This window comes from Fusarium solani (genome assembly GCF_023522795.1).
Source record: "Fusarium solani strain SB1 chromosome Unknown bctg00000001, whole genome shotgun sequence".
Lineage (NCBI taxonomy): Eukaryota > Fungi > Ascomycota > Sordariomycetes > Hypocreales > Nectriaceae > Fusarium > Fusarium solani.
In genome coordinates this window covers 332,078-351,426 of record NW_027072156.1, presented here as the reverse complement: position 1 = coordinate 351,426, position 19,349 = coordinate 332,078, and the positions used below count along the sequence as shown (strand labels likewise).

Sequence of the window (19,349 nt, the reverse complement as noted above, 5' to 3'; positions counted from 1 at the left end):
ACACCTCACTTTTTACCAAGCAGCTTTTCCTTGTCAGTCTAACAATCGGGCACTCAACTCACTCGGATAACGGTCTCGAATTAGCCATGTCACCTATCAAAGTTGCTGTCGTCGGTGCTACTGGAGAAACCGGAGCCTCAATCGTGGATGGCCTACTTGAATCGCCGACAACCAAATATGTGCGTCAATTCCCCGTGACAGTTCGAACTTTACAGAATGCTGAGCAACTTGCTAAATGTTCGTTGAACAGGAAGTCACTGCTCTTGCTCGGCCCGAGTCCCTTGAGAAGCGAGCTTACCAGGCGCTAAAGGACCGTGGAGTCAACGTGGTCGCTGCTGACTTGAAGGGCCCTCAGGACGAGCTAGTTAGCCTTCTATCTGGTATTGATGTGGTTATTTCCGCGATATTCTTTGCCAGTCTTGCCGACGAGATCCCTCTCGCCGATGCTGCGAAGCGTGCGGGTGTCAAGCGGTTTATCCAGTCTGCCTTTATGATCATGATTCCTCCAAGAGGAGTTGTTGATTTTCGTGAGAAGGTAAGGGCTGGTTAGAAGCGAGGCCATGGCCTTTTCTGTGCTGTTGTATCTTTAGACCGCTAACACGCCCTACAGAAGGAAGAAATTCTCAACTACATCCAGAAGCTTCGCCTCCCTTACACGTATATTGACGCCGGCTGGTGGTACCAGCTTACCTTGCCTCGAATTCCATCTGGCCGCCTCGACTACGCCTTGCCAGTATACAATTCGGAACCACGGCTGGGCCTCGATGGGAATGTTCCAAGCGCACTAGCCGACATCGGGGACATCGGCAGATATGTTGCGAGGATCATCTCGGATCCGCGCACTTTGAACAAGAAAGTCTATGTCTACAACGAAGTCTACACTAGGAATCAGGTTTATGACCTAGTAGAGAAGCTTGGTGGAGAAAGCCTGGAGCGTGAATATGTTTGTCTTCCTCCTGCACATATCTATCACTTTTCCTGATCAGAAATGTGAACTAACATCTGGTCTTACAGATCACGGAACAAGAGATCAATTCACGTATCGAAGAAGCTCGATCTGATTTTGAAGCAAATCCGACCAACCAGGCCGCCTTTAGCTATCTATCCACCAACCAGCTTCTACTTTCTTGGGCTATTCGCGGAGACAACACGCCAGACTATGCCCGGTACCTGGGCTATCTTGACGGTAAGGAATTATATCCAGATTTCACATATGTCAAGTTTGAAGACTACGTGAAAGCAGCACTTGAGGGAGAGGTTAAAGGGGTTTACCAAGGAGGAAAATAAACGTTGTTCTTAGTTCTTATGGCATGCGATTCTCATCTCAAACCCAAATGAGCAGCTTCCTGCTGGTAGAATGAATCTACTTGAGTTGACCTGCGAATTTGTTTCAAGTTTTGCCAGTCTGCCACTGGAGCCTTGGCAGCTTTGTCTCAACCAGTCACATCGGCCCAGTAGTAAAAAAAACACATAGAGACAAATGAGAGACTGAGCTTCCTGAGATCTGGGTTAAATATATCTAGTATCGTCGGGGATACATGGTTGTGAATTATGCAACGTCAGCAAGCTTCACTGCAATTTTAACCCCCCTTAAGCGCTTGGATCCCACTAACTTGCTTGCATCGAAGTGGACGCATAAATATTCCTTCTGAGGGGAGTATTCGATGGTGTGGCTGAGTATAGTATTTGAGGGGAGTAGAAGAAACTTGTCGATACCTTGAAAGATGGGTCATGGTGCACTCTTTTTTCAAGGATGGCATAAACAGGATGTTAGCAACAGAGCCATATCAAACAGAACCTCTGTTGATTCTACAGTTCTAAGACGCCTTTGCGAGCCTTTGCAAGTTAGATGTGAATCTCAGGCATGAAAATCAGCTTTGCTGGCCTTTGACAACGGGCTGCCGTTTGCAATTTCCCTTTATATCATTTCGATTGAGCTGCTCTGAGGCCCCTGCCCCCTGGCCTTATGCAGCATTTTGAGCTAGCTACTCGGCGTCCAATCATATGGCCAAGTTGCGGCGAGCTCATTGCACTGCAATTTTAACCCCCCTCAAGAGCAAGAGCGTGAATCGCCCACTTTATTGCTTAACAAGTCTCTCAGTTTGTTTTTTATAAAGTGAATGCCTTCTAATTCGGCCGAGTTGACGCGTCCTTAACGGGAATGAACCAGACAGAGATACCAACCGTCATGCAGATGATGTTTGGAGTAGGAAAAAGAGAAATCTCGTGTTACAAGACGAAAATATGGCAACAACGGAGCCGCAAACGTAAAAACTCTGTTGGTTCACCAGCCCTACGCTGCCTTCACATCCTTCGAACCACATCAATGCAAACCTCTGCAAGGTTACAAGCCAGAAAACAAGAAATTAGCCTAATATACCCGTTCAAGACACCCACATATGCAAACTGATCACCGCCCAAACAACACGTGAGTAAAGGATTCTCATCCTTATCTTCTCCAGTCCGGGGATTCCTTGTCGATCATGAGAGGAACAAGGAAATTGACCGCAAGTTTCTCTTAAGCGAAGCCTGGAGGATCGACGCTAGGGAGGAAGGGCATTTCGTCTTCTGGAGTCCCCGCAGACCTTCGTTTATTCAGTGTCCGCTGACGAGGATCAGCTGCGAGGAACAGGTAATTCTGGGGTAACGTGATGGAGGGGAGGATGGTTGGGGGTGGGGCCATGACTCGCAGGCAGCGAGGTTTTCTTGCTGTGTGCTTTCCTGGGGATGGAGATAACTCGGTGTAGCTGACTTCTCATTGAAGCGGCTATACTGACGGTTTCTGGGGTGTTGTTTCTTGTGGTGGGTGATGCGGTTGAAGGGAATGTGACGATTATATAAGGGAAGTGATCGACCTCGTTGCATTATCTGTATTATCGTATCTCGTATACATTGAATTCAGCAATTTATAGAATCTTTTCTCGTTTTTGAGAGGTCAGCATGGCGGCTTCGACAGAGAAGAAGCCCATTTTTGGGTATAGAGGAGGATGGCTTACATTTTGGATCACTGTGAGTTTGTTTCAAGTATATACACTTGGTGTGAGTACTGACTGGATGAGGTTGCGTGTGCTACGGATATGACCCTCTTTGGCTACGATCAAGGAGTCTTCAGTACGTTCACCCTCTGTTAGATGCATTCTCTGGCTAACATGTCATAGGTGGCGTTGTCGTGACAAAGGATTTCCTCGAACTTCACAACCTCGTCGGCCCATCCAAGACAAACCTCCTGGCCACCGTCACAGCCATCTACGATATCGGATGCTTCGTCGGTGCCTTGGTCGCCTTTACCATCGGTGAACGTCTAGGCCGTAAAAAGGCCATCATCATGGGAACCGTCATCATGTCTGTCGGCACTCTGATTAAGTGTACTTCGTATAGTCTTGCGCAGATGTTTGTTGGGCGTATTGTCCTCGGGTACGCAACAAAACCAACCAGCAACCAAAATACTAATGAGTTCAGAATTGGAAACGGTATTAATACTGCTACGGCCCCTATCTGGCAGACTGAAACCGCCCAAGCCAAGTGGCGTGGAAAACTCGTCATCCTAGAAATGGCAATGAACATTGCTGGTTTCTCGCTCGTCAACTGGATCAACTACGGTCTATCGTTTGTCGAAGGCTCTGTTGCTTGGAGATTCCCTCTTGCCTTCCAGTTTGTCTTTATCTTTATCTTGTTTGGCACCGTTCCATGGTTGCCTGAATCTCCTCGGTTAGTACACCCCCTAGTACACTTTTGGTCTTTACTAATTGGATGATGAGTTGGCTCATTGCTCACGATCGTACTGACGAGGCTGTCAAAATCCTTGCTTGTATCGAAGACAAGGAGACTACTGACGCGGTTGTCACTGCTCAGCTCCACGAGATTCAGTTCAGCGTTGGTTATGAGCGTGAACACTCTGTTAAATGGAGTGACATTTTGTTGCGTCGAAACAGAGATCAGGCGGATACAAAGACTATGCGACGTCTTCTTCTGGGTGCTTTTACGCAATTTATGCAGCAGTTTGAGGGTATCAACATCATGTGAGTTACTGGACTGCTTATTATATCTGTCATGTGTGTTGACGATTTAGGTCGTACTATATGCCTACTGTCCTCATCAACTCTGTCGGCCTCTCTGAAAGCATGGCCCGACTCCTCTCCGCATGCAACTCCCTCTCCTACCTTGCCTTCTCATCAGCCGCCGTCCTCCTCGTTGAACGCTGGGGCAGAAGAGGACTCATGCTTCTCTCCACGGCCGGCCAACTGCTTTCATTCCTCATCATCACTATCATGCTCCGCTACGCCGAAGGAGACGGTCCCAATACAGAATCCTACGCCTCAGCTTCGATCGCCTTCTTCTTCCTCTTCTTCATATCCTTTGGAATTGGAATGTTGGGTGTTCCGTGGCTGTATCCTACCGAGATCAATTCTCTGCCCATGAGAACCAAGGGAGCAGCCCTGGCAACTGGAACAAACTGGTAAGTTACGCTCCCATCTTTAAAGTGTCTGTGATTGACCTGTTCAGGATGACAAACTTCATTGTTGTCGAGATTACCCCTATTGGTATTCAGAACCTTGGCTGGCGATTCTGGATCGTCTGGACAGTTACAAACGCCTTTTTCCTCCCCGTCATCTACTTCCTGTACCCGGAAACTTGTAAGTCTACCTCAACACACCCTGGCGTAACTCACTCTAACTTCTCTAGCAAACCGCAAGCTCGAAGACTTGGACGCCTACTTCCGCGAGAACCCATCCGTCATCGTCATCAACGACAAGGACGCCATCTCGTCCAAGAGACCTCTCAAGTACATCCAACAGGAGGAAGAAGATATCCGACGCGAGCAGAGAAGCATTGGAGAAGCAGTCTTGGAGGAAAAGGCGCTGTAAAGATTATGTTTGTAGATGGTGTTGCCTCATAGCACACACGTCGCTGCACTATCCTCAACAGACTAGTAAAAAGAATCAATAGCTCCGGGCATGCAGTCTCTATCACTCTAGAGTAGCAGTGTCTATCCCCGTGCAAGTAAACAACAGAAAACATCCAGACCAGACTCCTTCATTACAGCAATCCAAGAATTCTGAGCTCATAATTAAGCCATCGCTCTTTGGCCCGTAGCCACAACCCAAAAAGTAAATATGCTTCGCAAATGCAGCAGATAAATAGCAAACATCATGTCGCAACTGAGCTCTGCACCTGGCTTCCAAGTGATCGCTCACTGCCGGTACCCAAACCGGCCAAGCCCTCGCTCAACTTCTTGGTAACCACGTCGGGATCCGGTTCGTCTCTTCCGACAAACGTCCAGCTCTCTTCTGTATCGTCGTCTTCACCGGAATCCGGCTGTTCATTCTTGCCCGCCTTGCGCTTGATCAGACTCTTGGCGTACTCGAGGTCGCGGTAGATGCACTGAATAGCGTTCTCAACGCCGGCCTCCTACAATATTGTTAGCAATGAGTCGTCAATGAAAGAACAAGTACACTTACGCTTCGAATCTGCTCGCCAAGGACACGCGCCTTGACGATCATGCGTTCGTTTCGAGTCACTTCCCAGAGTGCTCGACCGAAGCTGTTGGTTCCCCATTTCTTGACCCAAACTCCAACACCCAGATCCTCAACTCTGCTGGCAAAGAAGAACTGATCTCCAAAGAATGGTCGAATGATTGTCGGGATACCCGCCCGCAAGCTGGCGCCTGTTGTTCCTGAACCACCATGGTGAGCGGCAGCATCAATTTGCCGGAACAGCCAGTCGTGAGGCGCCGACTTGATGACATGAATCTCCGGAGGCATCTCTGGCTCTGGAGCTCGCGGTTTGTTTGGGTCTTCCTTGGAAGAGATGCGGTCGGACCAACCCTTGGAGAGGATGCATCGAACGTCGGCCTTGTGTACGGCGTCGATAACCTCTTGCGTCATCTTGGCAGGATCGTTGACAATGATAGATCCGAACCCGACATAGACCAGTTTCTTCCCATCTGCCCTGGCCTTGGTGATGAAGTCCTGCAGTTCTTGCGGCGGCTCCCACTCGCCACCCTCGTCCAGGAACCAGTAGCCCGTCACTCTGATCCAGTCTGAAAAGTCCAGAGGTGGAGCGACCACGCTTGGGCTGAAGTTGTACAAGAAAGGAACCTTGTTAGGCTGCATCTTTTCGAGGCTCGTGTTCGGAAGCCCCAGCGTGTTGTTTCTCCATCGGTTCACCTGGTACGCGGTGGCCTTCCAGAAGATGTTGTCAAACATGATGTACGTCATGTAGTTGTAGGCTCCTCCCATCTTGTGTTCGGGCATGATAAAGGCATGAGGATATGCCCGTGTCCTAGTCCAAGGCATTGTAAAAGCTCTGAAGTACGGAATACCGAGCTTCTCCGCGATATGGATGCCTGCCATCGCTGATGGAGACTCGATAAGCAGCTCCGATCCCTCACACGCCTTAAAGGCCGAGTCGAGAAGGTCGTCAAGCCATCCTCGGAATGTCGAGTTTGCCTCGCGAAGGAATGACCATGTAAAGGTTCCGTTCTCGATGCAAAGGCGCATCAGCTCAGCAGGATCACCCTCGACTCGGGCGAACTCGATACCATGAGACTCGATCCAACCTTGAAACTCGGCGTGTGTGGCAATTCGAGGCTTGTGACCCTCGGCAAGGAGGCCCTTGCACAGCGCGATGTAGGGCTGGACATCGCCTCTGGAACCGATCGTGAGACATGTGACTTTCATTGACTTCTGGGGCTTGAAAGCAAGAGCAGATGCGTTCGGATCGTCAAAGAGGATAGTGGGAGCATTAGAGACTCCAGAAGTCTCGTGAGGAAGCTCCAGCTCGTGATCGGCAAACTCGTCCTGCCGGGCCTCCTTCAAGGCATCGCGCTCGGCAATGGCCGCGTCCTCATCTTCCTGCTCCTCCTGCTCAAGGATTCCCGACTTTTCAAGATATCGGCTAGTCTCAAGAATCTGGTGCATGGTAACAGCGCAGTCGTCTCGAATCTCCGGTGGCCGAAACTCAAAGAAGAGCTCTTCGTGGCCGCGAATGACAACCACAAGACCGTAGAAGCCAAATCGGAAACCCTTCTCCTTGTGGACATTCTCGATGTCCTTCAAAGGCAAGATGAGCTTGGTCCTTGTCCCCGGAACTAGACTGCGGAAGCAGAATGAGCGGTCGCTGATGTAGAACTTTCCGTAAAGAGGCAAGACTCGGACGATGTAGCCAAAGTATGTCGCAAGAAGCTTCTCCGACTCTGGCAGGGCAAAATGTGCCCGGAATCGATCCATCAAGTTCTGGATTTTGCCATCCTCCTCTTCCTCATCGTCGTCGGGTCTAAGCCCAGAAGGCTCATCGTAGTGGCGGTGGCCTCCCTTCCACATGCCGTGGACCTTCTCGACGTAGCCCATTGACTCGGTCGCAAACAATGAGCCCATCCGCTGGCTCGTCCTGCTGAGATACTCGGCAAACGCATTTGCTCTCTGCAATGGGTATGCCCCCATCTTGGTGATGCTCTGCAGTGTTGGGGTGAGCGGGCGCTGAGAGCTCTCACCCTCTCCTTGCATTTCCTGCATAGAGCCAGTCGTCGCAGCATGAACAATGGGACGGATGCGCGGGGCGTTGGAGCTTGAGTTACGGGGCAAGTTCTTGTCAGGAGACACCTTTCTGCTGGCCGAAGCCGACCGTCGCATAGTTGGGTTGTGAAAGGCTTCACTTCCTCTCAGGATCTGGCTGGCAGACGGGTCTTCGAGAGAAGACGGGGCAAGAGTAGAGATGCTCGGATCCTCTACTGACGACTGAAGGAACGAGTCCCCAGAGTCCAGAGCTTGCTTCGGAGTCGTGGTACCCTCTCGGCGTCTGCGGCTCATCGATCGTCGCGTTCCATTAAAACTCGTTCGAGGGCTGATGTCTCGGATGGGAGGGCGACTGACGTCGATACTCTTCCGTCCAAAATTCTTGAGCGCATCAAAGCTGGATCGTGGCGCATCCATACTTGCGCGGGGACTCAGTTGGCTTGGAGAGCTGGGCGACATTGGTGACAGGGTCGCCTTGACTGTGTCTGGTAGCTTGGTCGTCCGCAGTTTGTCCACATGTAAACTGTTCCTGTTCGCCGCCATGGAAGTTCGGGCTGAGGGAGGCTGCGAAGGTACCCGCTCGTCGCGGCTGGACGCGATCTTGTCCGCTGAGCGATTTGCTGGCGAGGCATCCTCAATGAGGATCCTAAGCACATTGATGGCTTCCTTGCCAAAGCTGAAGAAGGAGAAGAAGTACTGCGACAGTTAGCAACCAATAACAAGAAGATCTAGACATTACGTACCTCGTCGATCGCGTAAGTCTCGTCATTATCGATAATACGGATCTTGCAAGTATCTGCAAACTCGATCATCTGAGTGTCCTCGATATCGATCACGTTCTCGATCGGCAGCGAAATCTTGACACTGTCTCCGTCATTGTGGCTTCGGAAAATGACACGCTGGAGACTCTTGACCCATTCCTTTGCACTGGGCGCACTGTCGGCTCTGAAGTGGTATGTGCGATGGTGAGTCTCAACCTGAAAGTGAAGGCCTTCCTTGTCCTTGTCCACGATGGTTGCCGAGATGCCGTAGCGAAGGTCGATCTGGCCGTGGGGAAAGTAGAGATCCGTCGAATTCGAATAGTATGTTAGGACGTCGCCCTTGAGTCGGAACCAGTATCGGTTATACTTGGGATTTCGCTTGCCGCTCTTTGAGAGGTAACCCGACTTGGCTGCCTCATGCTGTGGACTATTAGTGCGATATTCCATGACGCCGAAGAGAGCCAACCTACCGCTTTCTTGGGGAGATAGGCATAGAAGCAAATGTGCTTCGAAGTGATGTACATGTATCCTTGCAGAAGGACACTCTGTAGCAACCAGCAAGGATATTCTAGAGCAAGTTAGCGACACTCGGAAACCCATGGGCGGAGACAACATACCCTCAATAACCTGCTCTGGCTCGCTGAACTCGAAGATCTCCATCAACTTCTTTGCCAGAGGCTGCGGTTCCTGGCCATCGCTGGACCGACTCACGTCCGAAGAGAGCCGGTCCAGGTCAAAACTCGGGCGGCTCGACATCTCTGCCTTGGCCTCCAGCATCCGTGTCATTACAGGTGCTTGTCGACCGTGGCTATCGTGGCGTGTGATGGCAAAGGTGGGAGGAGTTGATAAACCACTCTGGCTGGCATCGCTGGATTCGTCGGCTACTTCAGCAGGAGCAGAAAGACGACTTGAGTGGCGCTTAGACTTTGTGTGAAATCTGGGCAATGCAGGAAGAGAACGTAATAGCTTGTGCTCCGAAAGTTTCCTCCTACGGTGGCCTTTCTCCTTGCTTGGTGACTTTAACACAGAGGTCTTGGACATGTCTTCTGACCGTCCTTCACGGTCCTTAGGTTCCGGACTCTCCTCATCATCACTGCTGATACCATCGAATCGATCGTTAAAGTCGACGCGCGAACCCGCTGCAGCAATCAAGCCAAAGATGCTCTGGTTCATGTTCATGAACATGGGCGGTCCCTGAGTCGGGACGACATCCTCGTCGCCCGAGTTGTCGCTTTCTTGTAGAGGTTCGGGGAATATTGTTGCTGAAAGGTCCTCTCTCCGCCTCTTGTGCAACTTCCTGCTCACGCGCTTCTTGACATTGTCGTCACCGACGCTGGCGCGGACAGGAGCCGCATCAGACTGAGGGGCCATGGTGGTTGTCAAGGTTCGGGAAGAGCGGGGCGGGAGGTTGAGGCAGCGCGACCGCAGCTCTCAGGGTGCGAGGAGGGTGAAAATGTCGGAGGATTATTCGGATCGACTCGTCGGAGCGAATACACACGATGGGGCGATGCAGGGACGAACTGTTGGGGAAGTTCAAAGGTTATCGTCGTGGTCGTGAGTCGCAGCGTTAGACCCGGTTTGCGCCGCATGCAGTAACCGCACAGTTACTTTGGCCTAGATAACAAAAGGACTCGACGTTGGTGCCCATCCGCTGGCGTCAATCCCGATGGACTGTAGCCTTGGAGGACGGGGGGAGGTGGCGCAAAGCAGAGGGCGAGGTCGGGATACACGGACGAGATCGAGATGTGGGAGACGAAACGTGAAGAGGAGAGGAAAAAAGATCGAGGTTGGTGATGGCGCCAAACAAAGTCGCATGGGCGATTGTGAACGGGTTGGATGAGACATGGCATTCCCCGATCTGGAAGGGACCTGACCCTGGGCTGCACGGGAGTGACCTCACCCAGGCCTCGGACGTGTCAGACTGTTAGGCAGCTCTGGGCTCTGGGGCTCGCTCTCGGTATCGCTGGAGCGGGTCCATCCGCCTGAAGTTCCAGCGGGGGGATTTCTAGTGGACGGGGGGATGGGTCTTGGCGGCCTCAGTGACCGAGGTGCCCTGTAAGGCCCCTGCAGACCGATGATTCTCGACCAGTACCGTGGAGCGTGCACGACGCAGGCAGACTCTGATTGGTCGTTTCGCTATCGATAACCAAATGACGCCAGTGGGGTACTCGACTCAACACCGTGAACATGAACAGATCACATGCAAGGCCCTCGATGGTCAAGTGTCAAAGAACGGATGATGAGGGAATTGGCCAGGATCTGGGGACATGCTGACCATGGAACCTGTTGGTATTGGAGAAAAACTGATCACCTGTCCCTACTGGATTGTAATGTCCGTCACTTCTCGTCCGCATGCAAAGGTTTGAATGAGAGTGCTATGCGAAACCTTGCTTGTGCTTATTTGGGTGATGGCATGTAGGCAAAGGCGCAATGCACGTGGGAAACATGATCAGCTCAGCCACGGTAATCTACGTTTGTATTGACGTGTCTCCCGCCAGGGTCCATTTGCTTGCCCTACACAAGCACTCCCAAAACCGTGTCTCGTACGTCGTTCTTGCAAACGCGTATTCAGCTCCACCATCCCCAAACCATGTCCGACAAGCGATCCCTGAGCGAGGCCGAACGTCCCGTCAACCCTGCAAACCAAAAACTCCCGCTCAAATGACAGATAATTATAGCAATCAGTAAATCTCATACAGGATCCCCCAACCCAGAGTTTGTTACAGTTACCGCCAGAAACAGAGCTTACCGCTTGCAGTTGCACCGGCGACCCAGTCCAGCGTTGGATGGAAGTGTGCCACTGCTGGCACAGCGGAAATGCCGTCGCCGCCAAGCTGGGCGAGTTGGCTGCCATCCGAGGCAAAGACGTCAACAAAACGGTTCATGTTGCCAATGACAAACTTCTGAATACCATCGTGGGGGCGCTTCTGCCACTGCGGCTTCAAGATAGTCACCCAGCGACCAGTCTGGTTGTTGTGTGGCACCTTATGCGCGGGTTCCATGGCCTCTGATTTGATGTCATGCCCACGTTTCCAGGACCCGGCGTCTGCAAAGTTGTAGATCTTGATGGTGTCGTCGTAGGACGACGTTGCGATCTGGCCGCCAGCGCTCCACGATGCATGCGACACCGAGAGGCGTGACTCATGCTCGCCCAGAAGCGCAGGGTGCCTGAGATCACCCTTTCCAGTAATCTGTCGCAAGTCCCAGATCTTTAGTGTCCGATCGAGAGAAGCTGTTGCCAGGAGGTGTGGCTGTAACGGGTGAAGGGAGAAGCCGCCAATCTTTTGCTCTGACAAGTTCCAGATTTCTGCGCCGTCAGAGGTCCTGATATCGTAGCGGCCAACACCTCCATCAAGTGTGGAAAAGAAGAGTAGATTGGGTTCGGAGTCTGCCATGTCGAGTGCGGATATGGGGAGTTCTTCGTTGGCATCCTCGGGAGCCCAGACTTGGACTGATTGCTCCTTCTCCAGGTCGAGTTTTCTGATCGATGAATCATATGACGACGAGTATACAGAGTTTGGTTCGTGCTGCGAAAACACAAAGGAAGTTATCGTGCGACTGTGTGTCTTAAACGCAGAAATCACGGGGTCGGGAATGTCGACATCTTCGTCATCGTCGTCGACTTCGGGTGAAGTTTGGGAGGCATCAAACACTCCCATGGCACCTTCTTTGTCGCCGGCAAATATGATAGGCTTCGATTCTGTGGGATGGAATCCAAGGGCGTATGCGCGTTGGGGGGTGATCTTGATATCTGGACCGCACAAGTTAGTGGCACAATCGGACAAACTTGGTGCAGTGCGACTTACCGTTAGGCGCCCAATGTTCGTACAACTTGAGGTCACTCATTCGAAGTCGCAACTCCTTGAGGCCCTTATCCGTGGTCTCCTTGACATCATCCTCTGTAAAAGTCCGCACTCCGGGTTGCGCGCCGCGAACGATCCCCTTGAGACCACCCGCGCCAGCTTCCCACTTCTTCCCCTCGACTGCAATATCGCCAAGGCTGAGATCGCCATTAACCCTCAGCTTCTTGGCCTTTGCTTGCTCGGCCGCAACTTCGGCCTCGATCTCGTATTTTCTCTTGAGAGTATCGTTGTCTGCCCCAAGACCGGCGAGGCGCGTGGACTTTCGAGTGGCTCGGGTAGGTTCCGTCTTAACGGGGGTGCTGCGTGTTCTTGTTCTGGAAGGCGTCGCTTTCTTTGGCGGCGGCTTTGGCGGCGCAACCTTCTTCGCCACGGCGGATACGGCATTGAGCAGTTTCTCGTTCGCCTCCTTGTTCTGCTGTCGGCGGAGCTCGAACTTGCTCATCGGCGCGCCATCTTTCTGGGCAGGCATGCTGTTTCTTGGAGCAAAGCGAAACTTGCGGAAATCGATGGTCGACGGGGGGATACGGATATACAGTGTGATTCAGACAAATGCTGTGCAAGGAGCAAATGTTTGCGACAGTGGAAATTGGAGTGGGCGAAGATTCACGGTGGTGACGTGCGAGGCACCAGCCAAAGCGCGACTCGTTAATTGATTTTTTGGCGCGAAGTCACGCGTTTGTAGAGCGCGTTTCAATTCCGCGCTTTAGCCGGTGGCGCATCAAGGATCATTTTCATGAATTTTTAGACAACTCAATTGAAGATCCAGCAACTGGGAGTGACTTTGAAAGACGCCAAAAATGTCACGGAATTTACTTCCATTTTTATATCAAACCCGGACACTGCAGTTTGCTTGCAGGCGTCCGGTTTCACTTCTTGTCGCCCAAAAAGCTGGCATTATCACCAAGAACAAGCGCAGCAAAAGACCCGACAACTCGATTCCCTTTGAGTGGGATGACCAAGAGGAAGCAAACAGTCACACCACCCCTGAACAAGAAGGAACCCTGACGCCAACCGAGTCTGAAATCTTCAAGGGCATCTTTGACGAAATCGCCCAAGGCAGGTTGCCAAAGGCCAAGAAGCGACCTGAATCTGCCGAGGGACAGGCAGGGCTCACGTCACAAAGGCCAGCCAAGGAGACTTCTGGAGAAGAATTTTCTGAAGGCTCACTGGTCGATCAGGCTCGCAGCGCTCAGTCTGACCCCAACTTCTTGAAGCAATTCCCAGCGTCGCTGCAGAATGCGGCACAAGCCGCCCTAGGCAAATTCAAGCTTGCGCCTGCGCGCCCCAGGCTCCGTGACTTGGCCGAACTCGACAGGGCCGAAGCTAAGCAGATGGCCGCGTGGGCGCAATACGAAAGTATCAGGGAGACAGAGAAGCTAAGGGTTGAGACTTTGATGAAGGCTTGCCAGACGGATGTTGAGCTGTGGGAGGTCATGGAGGATGAGGTCTTTTCGCTACCTGGAAAGTTGATGATTGGGTCGTCTGAAGGGAAAAAGGGGAAAAAGAAGCAGAAGACGGCTGCCAAAGAAACGACCGAGGAGACGACTGTCGAGGAAACGGCCACAAAGGCTGAACAGCCTTCGATGCTAAAAGATGGGAGGCGTGTCATGGACATCCATGGACCCCTCTACCCTCACTACCTCAGCACCGGCATGAAGCTCTTGGACACGGCATTCCTGAAGCCGTCCATCTTAGCCTTGAACATCATCCCGCGAGTCAAGGATCTCGGTCTTTCGTCCTACGTTCTCGGCGCTTCGACTCCGCTGTTTGCCAAGCTCGCAGACATTCACTGGCGGCGGTACGGCGACGCCACGGCTGCCTTGGACGCCCTGGATGAGATGCAGTCGGTTGGCCTTCATCCCAACGAGGAGGTGGAGAAGTTGGTTGAGGAGATTTCCAGCCATCTGCACAGCTGCACCTGGGGTGCTCAGGGTCCTTTTGTCATGGCTATGATGGAGTCGCCTCCTTACGACGCTTCTCTTACTACCCGCTTAGAACGTTGGGAACGTGTCATTGCCAAGTCTCGGCCGCGACGGCGGGAGATGGAGTGATGGATGGATTGTATATGTATGTATGAGTGTGTATGATGATGAGAATGTATTATTAGTGTAAGATGACTCCAATTGGCGTTGGTATATGTTGTTAGTTGTTGGGAGATGTTGGCAGCTTAATATAGACTCCTTGATAGATTGATAGACCACTGCTGTTTGGGACCTGACGCTGTCATGACTGATGCCAAGATTCTTCATTCCAGTGTGAGGGCCTCCTTACGCCAATCACCATATGAGAAGGAGGCAAGTGCCACGGAGGAGATCACTTTGATTTTTTCAGACTCATTAGGTAGGCATTAGGAAGTTCCATGAGAAAACGGCGGGCAGTATCGTCATCGGCTGCCAACTGTTGATCCGATGGAGGGTGGTTCCAAGTCCAAGTTGAAGCAAAACGATGTAGCAAAAAAATACAATAAAAAAAGCAAAAAAAGCCCTGTGTAACACAGGTGGCTGGATCTCTCCCGCCGGGAATTGAACCCGGGTCTCAAGCGTGACAAGCTTGCATACTGACCACTATACTACGGAAGATGCCCAAGTGTTGAACACTTGGTGTAGTGGGGGCTGTGGTTGGGAGTTGTGATTTGGGGTATATATACCGTAGTCTGGGTCCATGATCTTTCTAACCTCATGTGTCTTTACAAACCTCTCCCGTCACACTTCTGTTTGGTTGGCTAAGATATGAAATAGCTAGCCATTCCGCTTAAAGGAGCTACTAATTAGTTATTCATCCTTCACAAATACGCATTTGCAGTTCGACCCTTGGATTCGGGTTGAGTAGCCGTGGTGTCACGGTAACCGAACCCGAGAGTGGGCCTAGAGACCAACACATCGTGATGATGCTCATCTATAGCCCAGCCTTGTGCTCCGGCTATGTCACTAACGGGCTTATTTTCTATTAACTTTCAAGATAGAAACTCCACTAAATCCTTTCTCTTCGATATGCCTGGAGTCCTAATGATCGAGTCTACACCCGAGCTCAGGTTAGTGCTGCCATCCTGGTCGGCCACATGCCCTGTTAGGCAACCTGATTGTAGGCATGGGGACACTCTGTATGGTTCGTCAGTTTACCTTTAAGCTTGGTTTTATGATCGATATGTGGGTTGGTTCCAGTGGGCCGAGTCAGCTTCCCCAGAATGACAAACGCTTCTCGGGTTCGTCGGCCGAGTTTTTGAGAGACAAGATCATGGGTCTTCTTCATCAAATGAGGGGTCATTGCTGAAAGACTTGTCTTGAATTTTGTCTTTTTTTGCTCCTTTTTAATCGTGTCAATATGGCTGTTGAACTCGCACCTGTGGCTTCTGCCCAACCTTCCATCCACGAGGAGAGCGGAGAGGATAGAGAGTCGCTCGTACCGGCTCTGCCGCAGCCAGATCGAGGTCCCGCGGCCTGGAAGTTTCTCTTAGGCATCTTTACCATTGAGGCAGTTCTCTGGGGTATGGGCGCTCTTTTCACCAAGGGAAAAGACTCACTAACACTGTCAGGGTTCCCTCTCTCGTATGGTGTCTTCCAAGACTATTATTCCAAGCAGCCCGAATTTGAAGGCGACTCCAACCTTGCTGTCATTGGAACTGTGTCGACGAGTATCTATTTCCTAGGGGCTCCCATCGCTACGCCTTTAGTCAAACGGTTTCAGCGCTGGCAACGCCACATGATTACCGCCGGCTGGGCTGGCTGTGTCCTGTCTCTCGTCGCCGCCTCTTTCATGAAGAGCGTCAACGGCCTCATTGTCACCCAGGGTGTGCTTTACGGGACCAGCTTTATCCTACTCTACTTCCCGCTATTGATCATGCTGAATGAATGGTTCGTGCAACGACGTGGAGTTGCGTACGGCGTCATGTCTGCAGGCAGTGGTGCTAGTGGAGTTGGATACCCGTTCCTCCTGGAGGTGTTGCTGTCCAAGTACGGATATCAGACAACTCTTCGAGCGGTGGCCGTGGCAGCGTTTGTGTTGGGTGGTCCCATCTTATTCATGCTTAAGCCCCGGCTCCCGCCTTCACATCACGGAGCGCTGCGCATACTCGACTTTGGGTTTGCGAAGAAACCGCTGTTTTGGGTCTTTGCCGTATCCAACTTGATCCAGGGCTTCGGTTACTATATCCCGGCGCTGTACCTACCGACTTATGCGTCTTTCATTGGCATCTCAGGAACCTTGGGCGCTTTGATTCTCGCCGCTGAAAACTTGGCTATCGTCATCAGTCAACTCATCTTTGGCTTCATCCTAGACCGGACTAACAACATGCTCCTCCTCATCTTCATCTCGTCTTTTGTATCCGCTGCTGTCTCTTTTACACTTTGGGGATTCGCTCACTCATTTGTAACGCTTCTCATGTTTGCCCTTCTCTTTGGTTTATTCGCTGGAGCTTTCCCTGTCCTCTGGGCCAAGTTTGGGTCAGTCATCTCGGAGGATCCGGCGCAGATCTATAGTCTGATGGCCTTTGGAAAGGGGATTGGAAACCTTGCGACAGGCCCCGTGACGGCTAAGCTGTTGACGCGGCCCGTTAGTTCTGGATATGGAATTGGCAAGTTTGAGCCTGTTATTATTTTCTTGGGGTCTTTCATGTTTTGCTCTTCCCTGGCTATCTTTGGCTGGCCGCTTCAGCGTCGTGTCAGATAACGAAGAAGGTATTTGCTTGGGGGGGATGACGAAGCGAAGCGACTACGACGAGGGGCCTGAGAACGCAAGACGATGTTAGCCTTTCGACCGAGGAATAACATGAAATGTAGAGAATGACTCTTCATGTGGTGCAAAGATGCATGATGAAGTTGGCGGATTGGCTCTCTGGCGGAATTAGTGAACAGATATGCTCTTTTGGCTTTTGCCTCCAGATCTAAGGAGATACGATCCAGAGTCTTGCTTCCACTTTGCTTGTTTACAGGTTGACCTATCAAACCAGACTCTTGATCAAAAGTGGCTGGTGTATACGGGTTAGAGAAACAGCACATCCCTGTCATTCAGATGCTTTTATAAGCTAGCGACCGCCATAATCTGAGACGTTGCATCAACTTTTTAGACCGAGGCAAATTAAAACGCGCGACAGTTGTCCTCTTGTCAAACCACGCCACGATGGAGGACGTATCAGTCGCGATTGTGGGAACCGGCAAGTCTTTGTCATATGCTTGTTTGCGATCGGATTACTGACTCTGTTGAGACTCCAGGCCCAGCAGGACTCACGGCACTCAAAAGTCTGCGGGAAGAGGGCTTTGATGCTGTTGCCTTTGAGCGGCGGGAGGCTGTTGGAGGGCTTTGGGCTTATAGTGATGATCCTGAGTATACGTCGGCGTTGGATGATACCACAGCCAATATCAGCAAGTTTGTGGTAAGTTCTGGGGAAGTCACATCGAGCGACGAGGGCTGACATGAGTTATAGTCTGGCTTCAGCGATTTCCCTATTCCCAAAGGTTGAATTGTGGTTGAATTTGATTATTCGAGTTCTCTTTGACTGACGGAGGCAGAATATCCCCCTTATCTATCTCGACGCCAAATCCATGAGTACTTTGAATCCTACGCCAAGCACTTTGGACTGCATAAGCACATCAACTTTGGCACCACGGTGAAACAGGTGCTTCGAAATAAATCTCAAGAAAAATGGGATATTTACGTCACCGGACCGGATGGCGATAAGACAATCTCTTTTGATAAGGTCCTGTTTGGAAACGGATGTGAGAGCGTGCCGGTTTGGCCATCGATGCCAGGACGGGACATGTTTACGGGGACGATTCTTCATTCGCAAGCATTTCGAAGGTCAGTAACAAAAACTGTGCTGGATCCGTTTACTAATTGGCTTCCAGTGACAAGATTGACGACTACAAAGGAAAAAGAGTCTTGGTTGTAGGCATTGGAAACACGGGCTGTGAGGTTGTACTAAGTTTGCGCAAACACGCTTCCAAGACCTATCAAGCGTATCGTCGTGGACGTATCGTTGCCTCTAGATATGGAGACGATGGCGTACCTACAGACAGCCTGATACCGTGGCCTATCCTACGTCTCAAGTATCTTTTGGACTATTGGGTTCCATGGCTGACAAACCCCTTGGTTGACAAGTTCATGGTCGACAAGATGATCAATGACGCCGCCAGACACGAATCGGTATCACCTGGCACATCAAAGAAGGAGAAACTAAGGCTTGCTGGAGAAAAGGTCAGAGGCGAGTGGCGTCTTGTGCATTGTCCGAGCTTAGCACACAAGCACCCGGCGTTGCAAGAGAATTTCTTCCCTGCCTTGTACAACCAAGAGATCATCCCAGTACACGGCTTCGTCGATTTTGTCGGAGACAAAAAGGTTATACTGGGAAATGGGCAGATTGTGGAAGTTGACGTCGTCATCTTTGCTACTGGCTACAGGCATGACTTTTCTCTCATGCCCGAGCTGGAGATGGATGGCGCTGCTGGGTTCCCCTTGGCCACGCCCGGAGAGGTTGATCGAGAGGAACCTAGTCTTCCAAGGCTGTTTCAAATGATCTTTCCTCCAAAGTGGGCTTCCTCGGTTGCTTTTTTGAGCTGGATGGCTCCGCAGGAGAATGTCTGGTGCGTCTGCGAACTGGCCTCCATGGCGGTTACCCAAGTTTGGGCTGCAGATGTTGCTCAGAGGAAAGATCTGAAGGCTCCGACTGGGTATCGTCCTGCTTCTTTGTTGCCGTCCCAGGAAGAGATGGACAAGGAGGTTGATTCTTATCATAGTTGGTGGCGCAAACAGTGGACTGTTGATCACTCTGTGCTGCCTGGCTATGTGAGAGCTTATTCTTTCTACCAATTCCTCCATGAAATGGCAGGTACGGGGTTGTATGAGCATCTTGATCATATATTTACTTCTAGAGGATGGTGGCTTTGGTGGAATGACTACGAGTTATGGAAGTGGCTTGCTAAGGGGCCTATGAACAGCTACTCATGGCGGCTATTCAACACGAATCCTTTACAGATACCGGGCCGTGGGAGAAAGACTTGGTCGGGAGCACGAAAAGCGGTGGAAGAGGCTGTAAGTGGTGCCATCTTGTTGATGATTTCCGGGCTGACGAGATGTAGTGCCACATCTTTGAGGATTTCAAAGCAAAGCAGGAAAAGGTTGATTAAGGACGTTCCTTTCTTGGGAAACACAGCTGAGCCTAGGCACGGCTTGATGCTCTACAGGCCAGATCGATTTCTGGCAAAGAAACCAGGAAACAG

The 19,349-nt window shown here is 51.2% G+C and overlaps 7 protein-coding genes across 7 annotated transcripts; 5 read left to right on the top strand and 2 right to left on the bottom strand.

The window, feature by feature from the left end:
* Positions 1-86: 86 nt before the first annotated feature.
* MRS44_002186 (uncharacterized protein) lies at positions 87-1,287 on the top strand (the record flags this gene model as incomplete). The annotated part of the gene is made up of 4 exons (XM_046273053.2): positions 87-179; positions 251-535; positions 611-943; positions 1,015-1,287. 4 exons carry the CDS (start codon positions 87-89, stop codon positions 1,285-1,287), a joined length of 984 nt encoding a protein of 327 aa, XP_046126754.1.
* A 1,790-nt stretch (positions 1,288-3,077) lies between these two features.
* On the top strand, positions 3,078-4,865 carry MRS44_002185 (uncharacterized protein; the record flags this gene model as incomplete). Its single annotated transcript, XM_046271534.2, has 7 exons — positions 3,078-3,111; positions 3,159-3,414; positions 3,460-3,708; positions 3,759-4,019; positions 4,070-4,456; positions 4,504-4,634; positions 4,684-4,865. The coding sequence occupies 7 exons, from the start codon at positions 3,078-3,080 to the stop codon at positions 4,863-4,865; spliced, it is 1,500 nt and encodes a 499-aa protein (XP_046126753.2).
* Positions 4,866-5,148: 283 nt separating this feature from the next.
* On the bottom strand, positions 5,149-9,646 carry MRS44_002184 (uncharacterized protein; the record flags this gene model as incomplete). Its single annotated transcript, XM_065622724.1, has 5 exons — positions 5,149-5,409; positions 5,460-8,210; positions 8,258-8,695; positions 8,746-8,843; positions 8,893-9,646. The coding sequence occupies 5 exons, from the start codon at positions 9,644-9,646 to the stop codon at positions 5,149-5,151; spliced, it is 4,302 nt and encodes a 1,433-aa protein (XP_065478796.1).
* Positions 9,647-11,001: 1,355 nt separating this feature from the next.
* Positions 11,002-12,607, bottom strand: MRS44_002183 (uncharacterized protein; the record flags this gene model as incomplete). The annotated part of the gene is made up of 2 exons (XM_046277454.2): positions 11,002-12,026; positions 12,082-12,607. The coding sequence occupies 2 exons, from the start codon at positions 12,605-12,607 to the stop codon at positions 11,002-11,004; spliced, it is 1,551 nt and encodes a 516-aa protein (XP_046126751.1).
* Positions 12,608-12,935: 328 nt separating this feature from the next.
* Positions 12,936-14,189, top strand: MRS44_002182 (uncharacterized protein; the record flags this gene model as incomplete). The annotated part of the gene is made up of 1 exon (XM_046277453.2): positions 12,936-14,189. The coding sequence occupies one exon, from the start codon at positions 12,936-12,938 to the stop codon at positions 14,187-14,189; it is 1,254 nt and encodes a 417-aa protein (XP_046126750.1).
* Positions 14,190-15,459: 1,270 nt separating this feature from the next.
* Positions 15,460-16,803, top strand: MRS44_002181 (uncharacterized protein; the record flags this gene model as incomplete). The annotated part of the gene is made up of 1 exon (XM_065622723.1): positions 15,460-16,803. The coding sequence occupies one exon, from the start codon at positions 15,460-15,462 to the stop codon at positions 16,801-16,803; it is 1,344 nt and encodes a 447-aa protein (XP_065478795.1).
* Positions 16,804-17,253: 450 nt separating this feature from the next.
* On the top strand, positions 17,254-19,256 carry MRS44_002180 (uncharacterized protein; the record flags this gene model as incomplete). Its single annotated transcript, XM_065622722.1, has 6 exons — positions 17,254-17,277; positions 17,339-17,506; positions 17,558-17,588; positions 17,643-17,931; positions 17,979-19,161; positions 19,209-19,256. 6 exons carry the CDS (start codon positions 17,254-17,256, stop codon positions 19,254-19,256), a joined length of 1,743 nt encoding a protein of 580 aa, XP_065478794.1.
* Positions 19,257-19,349: the final 93 nt, after the last annotated feature.